This window comes from Gracilinanus agilis, chromosome 1 (assembly GCF_016433145.1).
Source record: "Gracilinanus agilis isolate LMUSP501 chromosome 1, AgileGrace, whole genome shotgun sequence".
NCBI lineage: Eukaryota > Metazoa > Chordata > Mammalia > Didelphimorphia > Didelphidae > Gracilinanus > Gracilinanus agilis.
The window spans coordinates 733,391,474-733,414,563 of NC_058130.1; the positions used below are offsets into that span (position 1 = coordinate 733,391,474).

The 23,090-nt window shown below is 42.0% G+C and overlaps 1 protein-coding gene across 2 annotated transcripts in view; it reads right to left on the reverse strand.

Moving 5' to 3' along the window:
* Nucleotides 1-22,141, reverse strand: part of CCDC124 (coiled-coil domain containing 124) — a 44,087-nt gene extending 21,946 nt beyond the window's left edge. The window contains exons 1-2 of one of the 2 annotated variants that reach the window (XM_044658654.1): nt 22,098-22,141; nt 1,414-1,585 (exon numbers count right to left, since the gene is read on the reverse strand). In XM_044658654.1, the coding sequence (XP_044514589.1) occupies nt 1,414-1,572 (159 nt within the window). In that variant the 5' untranslated portion in view covers nt 1,573-1,585; nt 22,098-22,141. Of the gene's footprint in view, nt 1-1,413; nt 1,586-4,744; nt 4,869-22,097 lie in introns of those variants that run through there. The other variant, XM_044658653.1, reaches the window with a different exon arrangement.
* Nucleotides 22,142-23,090: the final 949 nt, after the last annotated feature.

Here is a 23,090-nt window from a genome sequence, read left to right on the forward strand (position 1 = left end):
TTCAGGATTCAGGAAGTTCTCCAAGGTGAGGATAGATGATCAATTGGTCTTAATTCTATCATAGGCTTGAGGTGTATGTGTGTGTGTGTGTGTGTGAATGATTTTGGACAAGAGGAATCTGGGCCTCAGTCTCCCCACTTTGGAATTAAACAAATTCAAAAAATATTTATTAAGAGTCTACTGGGAGCAGCTGGGTAGCTCAGTGGATTGAGAGCTAGGCCTAGAGACGGGAGATCCTAGGTTCAAATCCGGCCTCAAACACTTCCCAGCTGTGTGACCCTGGGCAAGTCACTTGACCCCCATTGCCCACCCTTACCACTCTTCCACCAAGGAGCCAATACACAGAAGTTAAGGGTTTAAAAAAATAAAAATTTAAAAAAAAAAAAGTCTACTACGCACAAAACACTGTACTCTGGGGAAACAAAGACAGAAAAATAGTTCCTGTGTTCAAGGAGATCTCATTCTACTGGAGATGTGATGGGCAATGAAAAAGCTGCACTAGACCCTAAGAGCCATCCAATTCTAATAACCTATGTTTTTAGTATATAGGGTTTATTTCTCATATCCCATATTCTGAAATATCTTTCTTACTCTGATACTTATATGTGTATGTGCATTACATACACACACAAGATATAATTTGAAAGTATAAGAAGATGGTTAAAATATTGTTAGTACAGATGACAAAGGCCCCTTCATACTGGAAGAGATCTGGAAAGACATGGAAGCAAGTGTCCTCTGAGCCAGATTTTATCTTTCTGAGATCTTATCTATCCTGTCTTCCCAGCCAGAATGGACCTCTACCCTAATTCCTGACCTCTGGTTCCAGGGAACTTTCTAACATTTTTATATCCTCAGCCACTGGGTAAACAATAATGCTTCAAGACTATTTGACTGATGAGGTAGGAAATAAAATTTTTGATAGCTAGAGAAGAAAGAATGAAAGAAGCAAGTCCCTTCTATGGCAAATAAGGCCATTTTAAAGAGTTTGTAGTTTAGGGAGTATCAGATCTGAAGCACAGATACCATCTACAACATTCTCAGAAAGGAGCCATCCAGCTTTTTCTTGTCATAGGTATTTCATTCACTCTAGGGACGGCTGGCTCTAGTGCTAGAGAGCTCTGATGGTTAGAAAGTTCTTCCTTATACCCCAAAGCAATCTGATTTTGTTATTCCTTGTCCTTTTCCTACTTCTGCACCTTGAGATCCAAAGCAAAGAACTCTACTCTATTCCAAGACACCTATTCAGAAATGTTATCAGTGATCACATCTGGCCTATATCTTCTCTTCATCAGACTAAATATCCCCAATTCCTTTAACCAAAATCAGACTACAGATGGGATGGGGTTTAGGGAAGATAAACACCAGAAAGTGCAAGGTTTGAATATGGCCATTATCTCCTTCATCACAGACCTTTCTCTGCTCCTTCCTCATGACGTGTTTATCATCATCCTTCCAATAGGCATCCTCCAGTTCCTGCTGCCGCTTGGCATCAGCTGCTGCTTTGGCCTCGGCCTTTCTTGCTCGGGCAGCGGCCGACTTGGTGTTCTCGCCCTGGAACTTCTTGGGCATCCCTCAGCATGGACTTCAGGAAAAGAAGAACAAAGGTCAGGGTTGTATGGAAGCTCCAGGGCTGGGCATCCCTCTTAGTTCACATACACTAAGCATCCAGTGCAGACACCCACAGCACAGCTCAAGGACAAAAACATCACAGCCTCAGTCATTGGCAAAGTAAGGGGGCTGGCCCAGAGGCCTTCTAAGGAACCTCTCGGTACTGATGCTGTCTTAGGGACCCTTCCAAAACTGAGGAGCAATAGAGTAGCAAGTAGATGATGGAGTAGATAAGGTTGCTAAGGAAAGGCTTTGTAGAGGAAGAGGCTCTGGCTAGCTCATGGGAACAACTCTGATAACAGCATGGGACCTACCTTCCATAGGCTGAAAGTCCTAAAAGAGCTTCTTTCCAGCCCACCTGAGCTTGACTTTAAAACTATTTCATGTGTGGGTGAAATGAAACCTATTATAGGCCAAATTGGCAATCTATTAGTCAACCTTTCTCCACCTGGCTCCTGATCCTACCTGCCAGATTCCTGGGGAGAAACTGGCCAACCATCCAGTTCCCACAGCTTTTCAAACAGACCTCAAAATAATTTTGGCAATAGTTTTGCTATTTCAAATAAAAATCAAATATGTTAAAACTCCAATCATCCATGACCCTCATTACATGAGGGTCTAGAAACTTGAGACTTTCAGATAATTGAAGGTTTACCAAACACACACACCCTTCTTTAACAGCAGCAGAATCAAGTGTTTTGATGATTTAAGGTCATCATTATAAACATCAAGGGTACACGGGAAAGAATTCTGAATTGGGGAGTCAGGAGATCAACCTCCTCATTTTATAGAGGAAATTGAAATGCCAGAGATTGCATGCATATTCTTTACCCAGCATCAAAAAAGGATGAAAAGAAACCAAGCTTAGCAATGAAAGGGCAAGACATGGCTGTAGTCAAATTGGGTGGATTTCTCCCCATTTCCATAATAGGCCAAGGACTTGAATTGTTGAAATTATCTTTCCTATAACTAGGGAGGTAACTCAAGTAAAGCATTTACAATTTATCAAACAGCCCATTGCAAAATAATTGTGATTGATGGACCAGTATAACTGACAGACAAGGAAATGTTTACAAGGCCCAATGACTTGGGCAAGGAGAAATGTCAAAAATAGAGAACAGTAAGCACGCTGCCCCTCCCCCCATGGGAAGCAGCAGTGCCAACAACTGCACATGGCATGGGAATTGCAGTTTAGAAAATATCAAATGGAAGGACAAAGGTGGATTTATTGTATGTAAGTTGTGTTATTATTGTAGCCCTGATAACCAAATCCCATAACTTCTTCCTATGGCAACTAGAGAAGGTCCCTTTAGGGGCCCCTGGACCAATCAGCCCTAAAAATGACCCAGGGGAGCCCTAGCTGTGGTGAGGCTGGCTTCAAGCTGCCTACAGCCACCAAAGCAAAGCAAAACTGCCCTAGGATTCTCTCGGGAAAGGCTCATTGCAGTTTCTGGAGAGTGACAAACTGCAGCTCTTCATTTGGTCTGGGGATATTCTCTGGATGGGGAGGTATCTGTCTTCTGCCCCCAGGGAGTCAGTCATTGACAAGACTGTCATGCCTGTCACATATTTGGTCCCATATGGAACCTGGCAGATGTTTCTCCCTCAACTCAATCTTATTTCAAGTGTCCAGATATCACCATGCACCAGTCATGACAGAGAAGTCCTTTGCTGCAAAGTGAGGAAATATATTCTCATGGTTGGTTTAAAAGGTTTACACAGTGTTGGATGTTAAATTGCATTTTTCAATACAATATATTAAGTACATAATATAAGCAAGAAGGCATCATGCCTTACAATCAGTATATAACAAAGATCTTATATAATCAAATGGTGGGTGGGAGAAAGAACAGGGTAAGTAACGAAATGATACAAAGAATAGTGGGACATGAAAAAAGGAGAGGGCTAAGCAAAGTGATCAGTGATGAATATTCCAATGGAGAGGGACTGCATATTTATCAATTCATTCATTCATTTATTTTTCCTTTCTTTTTTCATAATCCTTACCTTCTGTTTTAGAATCAATAATGTTTATTGGTTCCAAGGCAGAAGAGTGGTAAGGGTTAGGCAATGGGGGTAAAGTGACTTGCCCAGGGTCACTAAGCTAGGAAGTGTCTGAGGTCAGATATGAAGCCAGGACTTCCTGTCTCTAGGCCTGGCTTTCAATCCATTGAGCCACCCAGCTGCCCCCATCAAATATTTCTGTATGTCAAATGCTCTCTGCTAGACTGAACTCCTCAAAGGTAGAGAATGATATTTACTGAATTCAACAAACACTTTTGAATGCTTCCTAAATGCAGGGTAGTGGGGATATAGATACAAGCCTCTGCCCACAGGGAGCTTCTATTCTACTGGCATCTCCTCTAGCCTAAGCTACTTATTTTGCATACAGCAGGGCCTTATCATACCACAGACTTTGTCCCACTGTGCTCTGCCTTCTTCAGATTCCATTCTCTCCATTACTCCAAAATTGGGGTATTGTGTCCTACGCTGGGAAGCCCATTTTTTAAAAAAAGGGCATTTACCAGTTGGATCCACGTGCAAAAAATGTGCAGCCAGGACAGGGAAGCAACTAGGTCATGTCCTAAGGGGAGCAACTGAAAGAAGTGGAGATATTTAGCTTGAGAAGGGAAGACTGGCAGGGCAGGAGGTAGAGCTAATTGCTGTCTTCACATATCTAAAGGTTTGTTATTTGGTAGAGAGGTCTGTATTGTGACCTCAGACGGCTAAAATAGGACCAAATAGTAAGTAATAGGGAGGTAGATTTCAACTGAAGAGTATTCTAGCCAGCAGAGCTGTCCAATGATGGAACCAGCTGTATAGGAGGGAAGTTGAGTTTCTCTTCCCCATTTGTGGAAGCATCAGGAGGATGCTGGCCACTGCCAGTAAGAGATACTTTGAGGTGGTTCATAAGAGTTTGGCTTTGAGGGCCTCTAAAGGTCTCAAACTTAGGCAAGTTCTTTATGATTATGGTAATTTTTATTACATTATATTAATATATTGTTCTATAGCTTGAAAATAATATGGTGCTGTCTAAAGCAGTTGTGATCTCTATTTCTTTTCCTTATGCAGTTCTTTAAAGCGTAATTCATCCCACCCTCCCAATAGTCCTGGGAGTGACAGATATTCTTACCCCTGTTCTTTGACTTGCTTCAGTTGGTATAATGGAGCCAGTGGCCAGGGCTCAAGGCAGGTCTCTTGTATCTGACCTTCCAATTCTGAGATTCTAGGATTTCTAAGAGGCAGATGGAAGTTGAGAATCTAGGAATGAAGAATGGCATTGCCTCTTTAATGTCCAGATGCCAGGAAAGCATACATGTAAGGATTCCTCCAATGCTTCACATGGCCCTGTGGGGACCAAGGTTTTTTTTTTAAACCCTCACCTTTCGTCTTAGAATCAATACTGTGTATTGGTTCTAAGGCAGAAGAGTGATAAGGGTTAGGCAATGGGGGTTAAGTGACTTGCCCAGGGTCACACAGCTAGGAAGTGTCTGAGGCTAGATTTGAACCCAGGACCTCCCATCTCTAGGCTTGGCTCTCAATCCACTGAACCACCCAGCTGCTCCCAGGACCAAGGTTTCCAATGCTTGTGCCAATGGAGGGCAAGCTGGAAAGGTATTGAACGACAGGCGTGGCCTGTGTGGCCAGCCTGTTGTATAAGTATCACCCAGCTAAATGTTAAGAAGTTCACTAGTACTGGGCTGGCTACCTTGTAACAAAACTTTTTAGCCATAAAAGCACCACTAAGATATAGAGGGATTGTAACTTGGATCAGTAGAAGGAGAATCCATCAATGAAATGATGGATCACTGAAGTGTACAGACTCAGCACATGCCAATAGCTAGTTTGACTTGATGGGGTATGACCCTAGTAATTACTCTAGCTAAGTGGCCCAGTAGATAGAGCACTAGGCCTAGAGTCAGGAAGACCTGAGATTAATTCAGCCTCAGATACTTAATAGCTGTATGACCTTAGGCCGGTCACTTAACTTGTTTGCCTTGATTTCTTTAATTATAAAATGGAGATAAACAATAGCACCCACCTCCCAGTATTGTGAAAATCAAATGAAGAAACATCTGTAAAGTGTTTAAGTACAGTGCCTGGCACATATCAGGTGCTATATAAATGCTAGCTATTATTATTATTTGGCTGTAATCCTGACTGATGATGCTGTGGTTTAAGAAGTCTAAGATGAGAGGTGATGTGACCAAGGCTACGAGAATGAACTCCAATCTCTCTCCTGAGTGCTGCTTGATGCACAGCTATTTTCTAGTCATCTGTCCACGCCTCAAATTCATCTTTTCCAAAATCCAATATATTTGTTGCCAATGAAACCCATTCCTCCTTTAGGTTATCTAATTTCTATTAATGGCACCATGATCCTCTCTGACAGACAGGCATCTCTGCCTGACTCTTCCTTGTCCTCAGGGCTCGTAAGATAATGAATTCTGGGGATTCTACCTTTAAAATACATCTTGCTCCCTCCTTTCCATCTCTGGCCTTATTCACTCTTACCTGTACATTTTTTAAAAGGAAATTTTATTTTCGGTTCCATAGCCGAGTACAAGCATTCAAGTACATGAACAAGAAAAAAGAACATAAAAAACAAACACAAAAACCAAATTATTGTACAACTGCAGAAAGTTCCCTGGTTCATGGACTGTGTGTGTAACAAGGGTGCACGTGTGCTGACTCTCCCAAGGAGTAAGCAACTTCCCTGCTTTTTTCTGTGACCCCTTATGAACTTCTTTTCCGTCGTTTGAACAAGGATTTGTTGCTGTTGGTGCAGTCTTTCTCCGGTTACATGGGCAGGGAGGCACTAGGCATGCTGTCCTTTGGGCTCTGTTTTCTTCGTTTCACCTGCAATATCTCAGGAGCCTCCTAACCCATTCCCCTGCCTAGGAAGGAACATCAGTTATCAGGGTCAGAAGCCTGAAGTTCAAGGCTTGGCTCTGAGATGAACTAGCTGTATGATGCTAGACTTCACCTTATTGACTCAAAGTTTCAGAATCTATCAAATAGGAATTATATTACTTATATTAACTAGTTTACAGGGTTGTGATGATTCATAAATCTTAAAGCACTATAGAAATGTATGTAACTATTATTTAAGAACCTCTAATGGCTCCCCACTGCACACATGATAAAATTCAGGAGTCCTTCCTCTGGCATTCAAGGGTCTCTATGATCCAGCACAAGAAGCTACCTTTCCAACTTGATCTTCCAATATTCCCTAGCATATATTCTTGTGCTCCATTTAAACTGAATAACAGCAGTTAAATGTGCCTGTGATTTGTAGCTTCCATACCTCTGTTCACACTGCTGAGTCTTACTGGAATGCCCTTTCCTAGGATATGTTTTTCAACTCCATTTCCTCTGGCCAAGCAGAGAGCAAGTACTCAACAGTTACTTTACTTGCTGAACTGATCAAAAGAGAATAAGGTGAACACTAATCTGTCCAACAAATCTGGATACCTGAGAACTGAGGGTGCCCCATTTGGAGATTTTTTTTTTTTAAAGAAGGGTTCTAGGGGGCAGCTGGGTAGCTCAGTGGATTGAGAGCCAGGCCTAGAGACGGAAGGTCCTAGGTTCAAATCCGGCCTCAGACACTTCCCAGCTGTGTGACCCTGGGCAAGTCACTTGACCCCCACTGCCCACCCTTACCAATCTTTCACCTATGAACCAATAGACAGAAGTTAAGGGTTAAAAAAAAAAAAAAAAAAAAGAAGGGTTCTAGGGGGCAGCTAGGTGGCACGATGGATAGAGCACTAGGCCTAAAGGCTAAAGGTCCTCGGTTCAAATCTGGTTTCAGATATGTCCTACTTATGTGACCCTGGGCAAGTCACAACCCCAAATGCCTAGCCTTTGCTATTCTTCTGCCTTGAAACCTATATATTGATCCCTCACCTATTATTTATCATGGGAGTTCTGTTCCAGACACCCCCATGATAGGTGAAAATCCGGGAAGTAGTGGGAGAGCAAACAGACTGATGCTACAGTCACTGAGCCAGTAAGCACCCAGGATCCAGAACACAGCACTGGTGAGGGGCACCCATGAGTCCCTAGCTGTGAGATAGGAGTTAGTTCAACCCCCCCCACCCCATTCCAAAAATCTCTGTCTGAAGTCATATCAGCTTTCCTGAGGGTAGCCCGAGGCCAAAGGGACAGAGCTGGCTAGTCAGCCAGCATGAAAGGAGCAGGGTGGCCAAGCCTCTCCATCTCCTGGCTAGCTGGGCACAAAAGGGAAGGGCCCCTCTGTCCCTGGGCCCCATTTCTAGGGGTCCTGCCCAGCATCCCTGGTGTCCTCAGAAATGATCTGTCGACCTAGTGTGAGTGTCTTCAAGAATTCACTGGCTGCTGCCCTGCTCTAGCCTGCTCTCTCCTCTTCAGTTGGTATGGCTCCCTGTGCACCAGGCCCTGCTCCCTCTAGCTTCTCTGCTCTCAACACTCCTGCTCACCCACGTTCCAGCCTTCCCCAGGCTCCCACCCCAGTACCTGTTCCTTCCCCCTCTTTTCCTCCTGTGGGCAGCCTCCCAGATCGGGAGAGCTCCTGCTAGGATCCCTCTACACTTTGTTCTTGCCCCAGCCTGGCTGTGTATCCACAGGCCTCATTCCTCCTCATGGCAAACAAACATCGGAGCCCTAGCTTCCCCCTCTCCCACCCTGAAGATGGGGAGATTGAACTCTAGTTGCTAGGGCTACAGGCCTCAGGCCTCCAATCAGTGTTCTGTCCACTGAGACCCCTGGCTCGTCCCCAACCCAGAGATTTGGACAGAAATGCATTCTCCCTTCTTAGCCCACCTGTGCCCCCGGGTCCTATTACTCAGTCCTGCTGTCCAAAGTACATTGCCTAGGCTCAGCTGCTTTCTTGGTTGAGCTTGGGTAGTGGGGGAGTTGCCGTTGGATTTTTCATTCAATAAACTGGTGTTTTCTTACCACCCCCCATATAGCAAAAACTTTGCAATACAGAATTGTATATATATGTGTGCACACACATATATATTTAAAACCCGCAACACGGTGAAGCTGTGGTAAGTTAACTGCGATATAGCAAGGGACAACTGTACTTATTATCAATTCCAAAATAGAGGGTAAGGGTTAAAAAAAAGGGGGGGATTCTAATGCAATGAGATCTAATTTGGAAAGAGCATTGAACTTGGAAATCAGAGGACCTGGGTTCAAATGCAGACTCTGCTTACTCATAGTAGAATTGTTTTCAGACCTTATCTTTAAAAACAAAGACAAGGGATGAGTATGAAGAATTCAGAGAATGAATAAAAAGTAAAGCAAATACTTATATAGTGCCTACCATAAGTGGGAACTGTGCTAAGTGCTTAACAAATGTATCATTTATTAGCCTCAGAAGAATCCTGGAAAGTAGGTGCTATTATTACCCTGATTTTACAGGGGGGGGGGGGGAACTGAGGCAAATAGAGGTTTAAGTTACTCGCTTAGGATTCCCAGCTAGGCTGGAAGGCTGTAGCCAAAGTGAACTCAGGTCTTCCTGACTCCGGGCCTAGCAGTCTGTGCATTATGGTACCACCAGATGATGGAGACTTAAATATATAAAATCAGGAAAATCAGACAGAATGACCACAAAAGAAAAAATGGGAAGAACAAAGAAACCTAAAAGCACTTGTGTGATTTTGGTGCCCAGGCCTGTAAAAACTGTGCCTGCCTATTTGCCTCCCTCCCTTCTTTCCTGGGTGGGGAGCAATGAATGTGCTTATCTTTGGCCACTCTTATGTCCCAGGGGAAAAAAAAAATCACTGGAGAGGAATGGGGGATGAGAATATTCAGAAAAGAAAGTCCTTAAAAAAAAAAACCACAAGAAATGAATAAACAACTAAAAGAAAGAAAAAGAAAAGGGGTCCAAAATATTGTGATTAGCCCCAAGACCTTGGATTGTATGATACTACTTTTCATACTTGGGAATCCCTCCAAAAATTTGGGAAGGCTAAAAAACATACAAGAGGGGCTGAGGTAAATTCACAGAGGGCAACTCCAACATAAAATGAAGGGGAACACTAGAAAGAAGATCGGAACACTGACTCTATCTTGTAAGTTCTAAATATGTAACATACGAGTTCTGTGACCTGAAGTCAGTAGTTTCTGAGCTTAGTTTCCTCATCTGTCAACAATTCAATATTTTAAGAATCTGTCATTTCTACCTGATGAAAAACAAACAAACCTTGAAAGATGTTAGAACTCTAATAAACTCAATGATAAACCCCAAGTCCAAAAGAATGAAGTTAAAACAAGCATGTCCCTCAGCTCCTGACAAGGACATAATCTACTTAAAATGGAGAAAAGACACATATTTTCAGACATGGCTAATGGGAGAATTTGTTTTGTCTATGTGGCTATGTGCCGAGATTTTTAGAAAAAAATTGGTCAGTGGAGGTCAGGGGGATGTAGAAGACACAAATTAACCAAAAAAATACTTGTTAACTCAAAAAATAAAGAGAACGCTCTAATGTCCTTACTTGATGAAAATAAAAACAGGCAGGCTTCTATTACTTTCTATGGGAAAGGGTTTGCATTATGGTACTGACAATTTGAGAAGAGCAGAGACTCTCAAAATGTATGTCACAGTATATTTGCTGTTTTGTGAGGAATGTAGCAAAATTTTACGTTATTGCAGATGACATTTTATTCACAAAATAAACAAAACTTGACTATTAGACATATGTTGCAACCTCAAAACATCAGATCATGAACTTGAAAAAGCAAAGAACAAAAATGCCTGCTCTTATAGAAAGGAAAATGTGCACGAATGAGTTTCCCAACTCTCCCAGGGTGCTACCAATTTAAACATGCAGTGCTTAGATTCCTCATGGCAAATAATACTGTGCTGAGAGCAAAAATATCTGAAATCCACTCAAGTAGAAAGGAGTTAGATGTCAGAGACGTGGAGAAAGAAGGGACAACATTTTTAGTTGCAGAAATATTGTAGATAATAATAATAAAAAAAGAATGAAGTGATTTCAGCAGTGTGGGCCTCTCAAAAAGGTCATAGACCTTCATGACCTAAGCAGACATTTGCAATTATCAGCCAATAGGCAGCCAAGTTTTGGTGATGAGTATCTGAGCACAGCTCAGCGGCTGGTTCTGGAACACATCAGCCCTGGACTCATTTTCAGATTGGATGAGCCTGCCAGAGCTTGTGCTCCTTGGCACAGCCTTTGAGATCCCAGGGTGACCTTCACACTCCAATAACAATATGTCAAATGGGGAGATTAAGCCTAGTCCTATCTCCCTCCCTGGATTGATTTGAGGATCAGATGAAATAATAGATGGGAAAGCACCAATGTGAGGTAGATCTCATCATTATAAACATGAGAGATTAGTGTTTACTTTGCTGTGCACTCAGAACCTTTGAGAACCCGGAACCTTTGAGGTCAACTGCATAAAAGAAAACTACCAAGCCCCTACCAAAAAATGCAGTCCAGGGCCCCAGGGGGCCAATGCTACATTCTTTAAAGCCTTATGGCATCTCTGTAATGAAATTGAGACATAAAAGATTCAGAAAATCACAGGAAGGGCATATGAAATGATGCAAGTCAGCAGAACCAGGAAAACAAGATAGAGGGAAACAAAATAGCTATGTAAATAGAAAGAATCACCAGGAGATGCTGTATCTTTGTAATGGCCTACGAAAAAGGCACCTCTTGCCTCTTTAAGCAGAGGTAAGGGGAAATAGTTATGGAATGTAGTATAATCTTATACTGTCAGCAATGACTGATCTGTTTATTATTAAGTTTTGCTTAACTGCTTTTCCCTTTAAAAAAAATCTTGGCTGGTCAACAAGATGGCTTCTAGGATGTGAAAAGGGAGAGAGATAAAGATCTGAAAATCCAGACATAAGAAGATATCAAAAATAAGATTTTTAAAAGTACAAAGAAAATATACCTTCCCCCCCCTTTTATTGGAGATGTAGCTGGGGGGCAGGAGGTAAGGAGGGTACAGGTGTGGCTATATCAAATATGATATAACCTATTGTAGATACCAGGTTTGATGACCTGTTTGGATTTCCTTTTAAATCTTAGCTATATGGAAGGTCTGCTGAAGACTGCAATGGGGGAGGAGTAAATGGGGGGAGGAAGGAGAGGAATGGTCTATTTGGAAGTGAATATGACGTTCAAGTAAAAAACTATGTAACTAAAAATAAGACCTAAAAGAAAAATGTTTTCCTCTCTTTTCCTTGTATTATAGACTCCACAGAGCAGAGAACCCAATAGTGTTGTCAATTCAACAGCCCTAACACTCTTGTTTCTGCAAAACTGGCCTTCTTTTCTAAGGCCCTAAGTGGGCTCTTGTTTGCCACGGTGGGTGACCTGGTGGTTCCAAGCTAGGGAGTGACTTCCTGGTTTACTCCAGGAATTCCCCCATCAGGAATCAGGAAGCCCCAGGAGTCCCCCACCCCTAGGGGCAGCCTGTCTGACCACTTTGGCAGTGCATTAGGTATTACAGCAGCTCATTATGGAATCAGGTTATACTTGTTTGAGAGACAAGAAAGATTAATGGGCTGGGCTTCATCTCCAAAACAGGGACTGTACCTTTAGAGGCATTCAGATGACAAAGGCTAGAGACTGGAAATTCTGTGTAATGGAAGGAAAGGAAGCAATAAATTTAAAAGTCAGTCTTAAGGGGCTAGGTGGCTCAGAGGATTGCTAGCCAGGCCTAAAGTTGAGAGGTCTTGGCCTCAGACACTTCCTACCTGTATGACCCTGGGCAAATCACTTAACCGTGTTTGCCTAGCCCTTGCCCTTCTGTCTTAGAGTTGTTACTAAAAAATACGTTTTAAAAAAAAAAGTCAATCTTAAGTTTAAACCAAATGAGCTTCTTAGAGAAGGAATCTTAATTGGCATACAGAACAAGAGAGGTGGGATGGACCTAGGAGACAAAACTGAAGCTCTAGGTGGTTAAATGATCAAGGTCACAAGCAAAAGTGGCAGAATCTAGATTAAAACTAGTACAGAGGAGACCATGGGCTTTAGATCTAGAATGGATTTCAAACAAGTGCCTACTATGTGCTAAGTATACAGAGACAAAATATTCTGATGGGTAGACAGAACATATCCAAATATAGTGAACATACAAAAAGTAATTAAGTCCAAGAAGAATGGTGCCACCAACTCTTAGGATCAGGAGAGGCTTCATTTAGAAGGAAGTAGTTTTTGAGTTAAGGTTAGAAAGAAACAAGGGATTCCAGGATGGGGGGGAAGGGCAGAAGTTGGAAGAGAACATTCCAGGCAAGGAAGACAGGAGATGGAAAGTAATTTATGGGCAACATCAAGAAGGGAGTAATGATTCAGAGAAAGAACTGTGGGAGCAGAAACACAGAAGAAAAACAACTGCTTGACTATATGGGTTGATGGGGATATGATTGGGGATGTAGATTCTAAACAATCACCCTAGAGCAGTGATGGGCAAACTTTTTAAAGAAGGGGCCAAAAGAAAGGAAATGCTCATCTGTCAGTCTGTTTCTAAGACAACTCTTTCGAAGTTTCATTGTATTGTATCCTACTCATTGTATTCTTCAGATTAGGTATAATGTCCCACCACCCCATAGAACATTTCAGGGGGCAGCATTGGTCCCCCTGGCTATAGTTTGCCCATCACTGCCCAATAATTGATATTATCCATATCAATAATATGGAAATAGGTCTTCATCAATGACATATATAAAACCCAGTGGAATTGCGTGTTGGCTATGGGAGAAGGATGGGAGGAGGAGAAGGAAAGAAATATGAATCATGTAACCATGGAAATGTTTTCATAATTAATCAATAAAATATAAATTTAAAAAGAATGGAGTAATGTATAATCCCACTTGAAATATGGGCTAGAGCCATGCCGTGCAGAGCCTTAGGGAATTTTGTGTTTGATCTTCAGGACAACAGGGAGCCCCTGGAGTTTCTTCAGTAGTGACATTCCTAAAGAATACCACTTTGGCAGCAGGTATGATGGATGGAATAAAGGGGAGATACTTAAGGCAAGGTGAGAAGAGTCTAAACTAGTAAACTGGTAATTTGAGAAGAGGAGAGGATCTCAAAAGATGTGTTGTACATTTGTGTTTTTGCTAGGTTTGCTACAAAATTCTGTTATGTTATTACAGATAAGATATTTTATTCACAAAATAAACAAAACTTGCCACTAGACTTATCCATAACCTCGAAACACATCAGATCATGAACTTGAAAAAAGAACAAAAATGTCTGCTCTTATTCAAAGGAAAATGTGCATAAATGAGTTTCCCAACTCTCTGAGGGTGCTGCCAATTTAAACATGTACTGGGTTGAGATTCCTTGTGACAAATAATACTGTGCTGAGAGCAAAAATGTCTGGGATCCACTCAAATAGAAAGGACTTGAATGTTAGAGATGTGTAGAAAGAAAGGACATTTGGGAGATGAATGGTTATTAAGAGTAAGGGAGGGTGTCAAAGAAAATGCCAAAGTTGCAAGCCAGGGAACAGGGGAGGGTGGTACTGCCTCTTGACAGAAATAAGGGAATTTTGAAATATGGGTTTGTCAGGAAAGATGAGTTTTGTTTAAATCATGCTGAGCTTGAGACATCTGTCTTAAACTGGGACATCCAGTTTGAAATGTCAAATAGGATGTAGGTGATGTGAGAATAGCGCTCAGGAGACTAGTGCTAGATATAGAGATTTAAGAGTCCTCTAAAAAGAAATGATAGTTAAACCCTTGGAAGCTAATGAGATGACTAAGTAAGACAATGTAGAGAGAAAAGGGCCCAAGATAATGCCTTTAGGGCAGAGGTATCAAACTCTCAGCTGATACAAGTGGGACCAGAACTAGATTAAAATTGGGAAATCAATCAATAAACTTAAAAAAAACTTACCTTCTGTCTTAGAATCAATGTTAAGTATTTGTTTCAAGGTAGAAGAGAGGTAAGGGCTGGGCAACGGGGCTTATGTGACTTGTCCAGGGTCACATAGGTAGGGAGTATCTGAGGCCAGATTTGAACCCAGATCCTCCCAGGAGTCTCCAGGCCTGGCATTTTATCCACTGAAACACTCAGTTGCCCCTTCAATCAATAAACATTTAATAAGTTCCTGTTTTGTGCCAGGCACTATGCTAAGCATTGGAGATGCTAAAAGAAGCAAAAGATAGTTCCTGTTTCCAAGAAGCTTACAATCTAATAGGGGAGACAATATGTAAAGAAACATATGCAAAGCAAGTTCTCTACAGGATAAATAGGAAGTCATAAACATAGAGAAGGTATTAAAATTAAAAGTGGTTAGAAACCGTTTTCTATAAGATAGGATTTTAATTTAGGTTTAAAGGAAATCAGAGAAGTCAGTAGGTATAATTGAGGAGGGACAGCTTTCCAGGCAAGGAGGATCAGTCAAGAGAAAATGTCCAGAGCTTAGACACAGAGTATCATCTTGGTGGAACAGCCTAGAGGCCAGTGTCACTAGTTTTAAAGAGTATATATTAGGGAGTAAGGTCTAAAAAGAATGGAAAGGTAGGAGGGAGTTAGGTTATGTTATGAAGAACTCTGAATGTTAAACAGAGCCTTTTGTGAATCTGGAGGCAATTTACTGGGGAGGAGGGAGGAGTAACATAAGTATAAATGATTTAGAAAAATCATTTCAGTGGCTGAATGAATGTGGGATTGAAGTAGGAAGAGACTTGAGGTAGGGGTACCAACCAGCAGGCTATTTCAATAGTCCAGATGTTTGGTAATGAGACCCTAGATCAGGGTTTAGCCAGTGTCAGAGGAAAGAGGAGGGCATATTGGAGAGATGTTACAAAGGTAAAACTGATAAGCCTTGACAAAAGTTGGTGTGTGTATGTGATTGGATTGATATGATAGATAGTGAAGAGTCCAGGATGATGCCTAGGATTCCAGCCTGGGTGATTGGGAGAATGATGTTGCTTTCTGTAGAAACAGGGAAGGTAGGGATTGGGGAGGGCTTAATGAGGAAGATAATGAGTTTTGTTTTCAGATATCCACTGAATGTCCAGTTGGAGATATCTGAAAGGCAGATGGGAGATTGGAGGTCAGTAGAAAGATTGGAACAGGATAGGTATTACTTCAAAATCATCAGTATGGAGATAATTAAATCTATGGGAACTGATGAGAACATCAAGTGAAGTAGTATAAAGGGAGAAGAGAAGGCAGCCCAGGACAGAACCCCAAGGGACACCTATGATTTAGAGGGCCTGATTTGAAGGAGAGACTCCAGCAGAGAAAAGTGAGGTGCAGTCAGAAAGACAGGAAGAGAACCAGAAGAGAGTAGTGTCCTAAAAAGTCTATAGAGAAAAAGAGTATCAAGAAGGAGAGAGTGATCCAGTGTCAAAGGCTGCAAAGAGATCAAGAAGAATAAAATTTGGCAATTAAGAGATCATTGATAACTTTGGAGACAGAAGTTTTGGTGGAATGATGAGATCAAAAGTCAGACTGTAAGGGATTAAGAAAAGAGAGGAGAGAAAGTGGAAAAGTATTACTTTCTTAAGGAGTTTGGCTACAAAGGGTAGAAGTCATATAGGCCATTAGCAGGGATAAAAGAATCAAGTGATGATTTTTTCAGGATGGGGAAGACATGGACATATTTATATATAGCAGGGAATAAGCCAGCAAATAGAAATTCAAAATAAATTAAAGAATTGGGATGACAAATGGAGATTCAAAATAAATTAAAGAATTGGGATGTCAGAGTAGACAGTCTTCAGGATGGAATGGGATCTCTTGGAGAAGTAGAAGGGTATGGGACTAAGCCACTTCATCATGTGAGACAGGGGTGAAGGAGAAAAAAAGGAGCATCTAAGTGATAGATAAGGAAGAGGGAGCTCATAGTAAATGGCTATGGTAAATTTTTTTCTGTAAAATAAAATGATTCTCAGCTGAAAAGGTAGGGGGAAAGAAGCCACAGGAGGCTTAAAAAGGGATGAAAAGATTTGGAAGAGCTGCTAACAAGCTGATGAGGGAGGAATAGCAGGACTGTCTAGCAGCAGTGGGAGCCTGGTCAAGATTGTGTAACATAAAATTTGTAAGCAGACAGAAAATGGCTGTGTGATTTTCTCTAGGCACAAAGGTGACAAATAGGGGAGTCCTGGTTGAGTGTAATCAGTGATATGATAAAGGGGCTAGGAAAGAGAGGAGGATAGGATAGAACTGAATTAGTTCACTCAGAGGCCAAGATGGGAAGAAGAGAGTGGCTAATTCTAACTAACTCTAACTCTAGGTCATGGTGTTAACAAAGAATAGGGTTTGGTAAGCAAAGGCACAGGAGAAATGAAAAGCCAGTAACTTATGGTCATATAATAGGATTTTGGAATTCTTAAGGTAGTGTTATCAGCAAATGTGTGGCTGAGGTGGGATGGAAGAATACCTCTTGGGAAGTGAGTAGGTTGAAGAAATGAGTAGTTAAAGTGATAGAGAAAGAATTAACATGTTGAAGTCTCCTAATACAAGGGCAGGAGTGAAAAATTGAAAGTCAGGTATTGAACTCATTGAGGAAAAAGGGGAGTAACCTGGAAAGGTCTGTAGAAAACATCTGATTGAATAGTAGATATGAATAGCATGGAATTTAAAGGAGGCCAGATTCCAGAGTGATGGTGAATGGGAGAAAACGTGGAAATGTCGATAAAGAACAAGGAATATTCTAATCTTTCTTCTCAAAACAATGAGCTGAGGAGAATGAGTGAAGGTGCAGTCAGTATTGAAAAAGAGTGTCCAGGGAGGATTTTATCATCTTGGGGAGCCAGATTTCAGTAAGGGCTAATGGAAGAGGAAAAGATTAAGGCTAACGGGAAGTTTGTTGCCTCTGGAATGGGCATTCTAAAGAGCACAGTAGAAAAGAGGGAGAAGACAGGGAGGGAAGTTGGTTAAAACTTTGGGGTAGGAGGATTAAAGAGGATGAGAATAAAGAATCAGGTAATGGAAGTGTAGAATGGGGTTTAGAAGATGATCCACAGGGTTTCAGAATCACTAGGCTCCAAAGGTCATTACCAGGTAAGAAAATGTTCATCATCTTCCCTCTGAAGAATGGAGATTAGGCAGGAAAAGGGCACAGCAGAAGATATAGGTTGAAATGTATAACAAAATAAGTAAAAATATAATACAATATAGGTAATGCTAATTTGTGGTTTTCCTAAGTCAACAAAGGGATCCTTTTTTGAGTTTGACACCACTGCCTGATGCTGTACTGTGCCCATAATTAGGGGATAGGATATGGATCAAGAATCAACAATGTAGACTAAGAAGGCGAAATCAGATGGTTAAAACAACAGTCAAGTCACTAAAACTCAGAGAAGAGTGTCCAGGAGAATACAGTAGTCAATAATGTGAACTGTTATGAAGATGTAAAGAGAGGTGAATACTGAGAAAAGGTCATGTGATCTGGCAATTAAAAGAATATCTTAAACTTTGGAGACAGCAGTTTCAATTGAGTATTATGGATGGAATCCAGACTGCAGAGACTGAGAGTAGAAGCTGAGACAAATATAGAGAGCTTTTTGGGTAGAGGTTGGCTGTGAACAGAAGAGAAGAGGATGATAGGCTGCAAAGATGGTGGAGTCTAGTGAGTTTTTTTCATGATAGATAGATCTTAGAGGAGACTTAGGAATGTTTTTGGCATTGGGGATAGGGAGAGTAGATAAAGTGAATCTACCCTCTTTCTAATTGTGAAGGAATAAAAGCAAAAATGTAAGTAGAAGGCTGTACTCCATAAGCAGGAGCACTTCTCAAAGAGTGGATTCTAGAGGGAAATCTCAGATGGCCAGGCATTTACCTTTCCTGACAAGAAGGAAAATAGCCCCCAGCATTTATGGCAAGAGCAGTGCAGGCCATCAGCCCCTTTATGGCATATTTCTAAATTCATTGCTTTCAACCCCAAATGCCACAGTCCCTACCCTTACTCATTTCCTCACGGATCTTGAGCTGGAAGAGATCCCAGAGGCCATCTTACAACTGAAGAGCATTAAGCCCAGTTCAGGTAGTTCTGAGGTCAGAAGTGAGATGTTAGTCTAAGACCTGACTTTAGGACCAAAGCTCTCCTTGAAGCCAGGAGGCAGTAGGCAGTTCCCACTATGGATATGCCATGTCAGTTTCTTTTATAGAGTAACTATAGCACCCAGCTCAGAGGGCTTCTGAGAATTAAGGGGAAAGGGTGCATAAGGCAAGGGTAAAGTAAAATTAAGTATATAAACAGAGGGGTTTTCCAGGTTGTAAGGAACACTTGAATAAGAGTCTATCCAAAGTTCTGTCTTCTTGACCTATCAGTAGCCAGGGCTATGAGTGTTCTGGAAGCCTCTGGAGCCAAGCCTAAGAAGGTGTAATTTCTTTCCCACATTGTGGTTTTAGGTATTTTCCCACAATCCTATACATATTCACTGTTGCTTCCTTTCATACTCTGTTATAGAGGGGAACTGGAGCAGTTTAAGGAAAGAACTGATACCTAACCTAACAGAAGTACTAAAATAAGGAATTCCATCTAAAAATTCTAGCCCACAACTTGTAAGAGCTGGAAAAGATCTTATAAAACAGGATCTGAGAAGGGTAGTGGCTTTCTAAGGTTAGACAATGAATTAATGGCAGGCTATTCACCAGACTACTAGTCCAGATTAATGGCTACTTTCCCCAGGAAACTGGAGGTTTGACAATAGGAGTTAGAAGGGAATGCAAAGGATACCTAACCTAGTCCAACCAACTTCAAAATAGCAATCCCTTCAACAACATTCTTAAGTGCTAAGTAGTCAAGGAGAAACCACTATATCTCTGGAGGCAGCCAATCCTGCGTCAGGCCAATTCTAATTGGGAGGAGGTTTTCCCTTACAATCTTCCTCCTTTCCATTCCAATTTCTTCTTACTGGTCCTTGTTATACTCTTTAAAGAAAAGAAGAATGACTCTAATCTGTACTTTCTTAAAACAGATCTTCACATACTTAATACTAATATGTCTTGGAGTCAAGGTGGTTGGTGGTATATATTGCATGGACCTACATGCTTTATCACCTCATAAAAAGAAAGCTCCTTGAGGGTAGTTCCTTTTTTATTTCCATCTATCTCCTTTGAGCCTCAATTCTTCATTTATAAAATGGAGTTAATTAATACCTGAGTACATAACTCACAGTTCTTTCATTTCTATCTATATTCCCAGCACTGAGTCTCAGTTTCTTCATTTGTAAAACAGAATACTTAAGTATTTAACTGACAGCATGGTTGTGAAGATCAAAAGAGAATGTGTCAAGGGATTTGTTAACCTTAAAGCACACATCAGCACTACAGAGTTAGCACTAAATGTCAACTATTAAAGGCAAGTCACTTTAGTCTCTTGAGGCCAAAGAATAAATAAAAAGCCTTTATTAAGTGCTTCCTTCAAAGTAAAAATGGTCCCTGCCCTTCTGGAGCTTACATTCTAATAAATGAAGGACTGATAACCTTTTGGGTGTCTAGGGCTCCTAAGGCAATTGGGTGAAATCAGAATAATTTTAAGATCATAAAACACACAGGATTACAAAGGAAACCAATTATATTGAAAAAGTTACAAAAGACTTTTTTTTTAAAAATTCACTTAAGAACTCCTATTATAAAGGGAGACCGCTAGGTGACAGGGTGGATAGGCTTTGCATTTGGAATTGGGAAAGCCTCTTCATCCTTTGACACTAGCTGCCCTGTAATTAGGGCAATTGACTTAGTCTTTCTTAGCTTCAGTTTTCTCATTTGTAAAATGGGGTTAATTACAGCACCTCCCTCAAAAGGTTGTGGTGAAGATCAAACAAGATAATACAAGTAACATTTTCACAAACCTTAAAGCACTACATCAACGCAATTATTATGAACAATAATATACTGAGGACAAAGGTGGTGAGGGAAAGGCCCTTTGGTATAGGAAATAACAGGATTGTTTAAGAATTGGTTGATATTCCAACAAGGAACAAAGACAGAGTTATTTGATCATAGGTTAGGTTTCAGAATAGGGGAGGAGGTCCTCCTATTATTATACAAATATCAGTTATTATTAGATAAATTAATTGACCTCTCTGGGCCTGGTTTCCTAGTCAATTAAGGTTAGGGACTGAATTTGTGATTTCATTGGGAAATATAGGAAGTATAGGAAACTCCCAGGTGAGAAAATGCTCTCTACCTACCTACTCTTCTCTGACAATACCCTAGGACCTTTCAAAGACCAAGTGCCAAACTTCAACCCTCAGGCTGCATGTGAACCACCATCTTCCCTCCCCCACCCCCCCCAACTTCCCCAGGGGAAGGAGGAAGTGCTCCCACTGGGCAAGCAGCAGAGGGGCCATCTAAATCACCTCATGGTAGGGCTACTTGCAGCTGACTGCTGGTTGGCCTCCCTGGAACAAGCTTTTTCTTACTTCAGTCCATCCTCTATTCAACTGCCTAAATGCACTGCCAAGATCTATATGACATTCAAAGCCCTTTATAATTTGCCCCTTTCTACCTTTTTAGTATTTTTACATTTTATATTACCCCTGCCCCCCAATATTCTATTATCCAGAAACATTATTATTCTTGCCATTTTTCAGACAGGGCGTTCCACCTTGAGACATTTTCACTGACAGTCCCCCATGCCTGCCAAGCTCTTCCTACCCTTTGGACCTGGCTTCCTTCAAATTTCTGATAAAATCCCTCCTTCCAAAGGGTCTATCTCAATCTTTCTTAATTCTGGGTGCTTTCCCTCTGTAGATCATCGCCAGTCCTGTACATAACATATTTGTACATACTTGTTTGATTGTTGTCTCTCCCATTAAATTTCGAGCTCCTTGAAAGCAAGGATTGTATTTATTTTGAACTTTTACTTTTAATCTTAGAATCAGTACTATGTATTGGTTCTAAAGCAGAAGAACTGTAATGTCTAGGCAATGGGGGTTACCTGACTTGCCTAGGGTCACACAACTAGGAAGTGTCTGAGATAAAATTTAAACCCAGGACTTCCTGTTTCTACAGTCTGGCTTTCAATCCACCGAGTTTAATGACTGGCCAGCTGCTGGTTAGGTGACTTGTCTAGGGTCTCTGGGCCAGCATGTGCCAGGGGCACGACACCTACTAGCTTCCAGGACCCACTGCTCCACTGTCAAGCAGTTATTACTAAGCTTGTCCCAGGTTCGGAGGCCCCCAACTGGACTAGGGGCTTCCCATGTCTTGTCCAGCGGGATCCCCTCCTATCCCAGACACAAAAGCACGCCAGACCAATGCGTATATATGAATGAATGAATGAATGAATGCATGAATAAGCCGCGGGAGGCCTTCCCCCGCCCACCACGCTCCCCAGCTCCAGGCCTGCCCCGGTGGACGTACTTTTCCCACCTTCTTCACCCCCACCAATTCCCCGAGACCTCCTCTCCCACTCCACCCCCGTTCAGCGCCCCAGGAAGACACCCACTCCTTCCACGTCACAGAGCACCCCATCTTCGTCTTGGCCCCGCCCCACCCCGGTCCCCCCAGCCCCCACCCCCAAGCCCGGACGCCGTCGCCGCCTCTTCCTACCTCCTTCCCCCGAGCTCAAGACCGCGTCGCGTTCAGGTTCCGTCACTGGCGACTAGAGAGAGGGGGCGGGGGCGGTGCCGGCGCCTTCTGTATACGTCATGACGCCGCCGGACGGGCTTGAACTAGAGCGAGTGGCTCAACTAGAGCGAATGGCTCAACTATCGCGAGGTTTCCACAGATTCCCTAACCTGCCCGCATCGGGGCCGGAAAATGGCGAATCGACGCTTCTCGGCCCTTTATTTTTTGAGGGAGGTGGCTGGTTCCAAAATGGTTGCAGAACCCTCACGCCGGCTGCTGCTTTTCATTCCCTCCTACTCCTTCCTCCCTGGGCTACGGCCGATGGTCGTAGTGTGCCCCTTTCATTCCTAGGGCGTCCAATAGTGGACAAACTAGTAAACTTTTTTTTTTTTTTTTTTTTTTTTTAAAGCTCTTCCTTGTTAATTCTTGGGCAGTCCTGATAGCGAAGCCCGGCAGTGGTAAATCTCTCCATTTCACAGACGGGGAGATTGAAGCCCAAAGACAGACACACAGTGACCCAGAACTACACCCTGGTGCCAAACCTGGCTTGATAAGTTGGTGTTGGAGAGTCGAGTTGGCCAAAATGTCACCAATAGCCAACCTGGTGATGAGGCTTTTCTTTCTTTCTTTTTTTCTTTTAAAAAAAAATTTTTTTTTAAACCCTTAACTTCTGTGTATTGGCTCCTAGGTGGAAGAGTGGTAAGGGTGGGCAATGGGGGTCAAGTGACTTTCCCAGGGTCACACAGCTGGGAAGTGTCTGAGGTTGGATTTGAACCTAGGACCTCCTCTCTCTAGGCCTGACTCTCAATCCATGGAGCTACCCAGCTGCCCCGAGGCTTTACTTTCTTGAGCTAGTCTGACTCTCTAGAAACCCTTGCAATTAAATTTTCACACGAACAATACTCAAAACTTTCAGCTTGGTATAAACTTCCAAAGATTGTCAAAGCCATGGAAACAATAGGGTCTTGGGAAAGA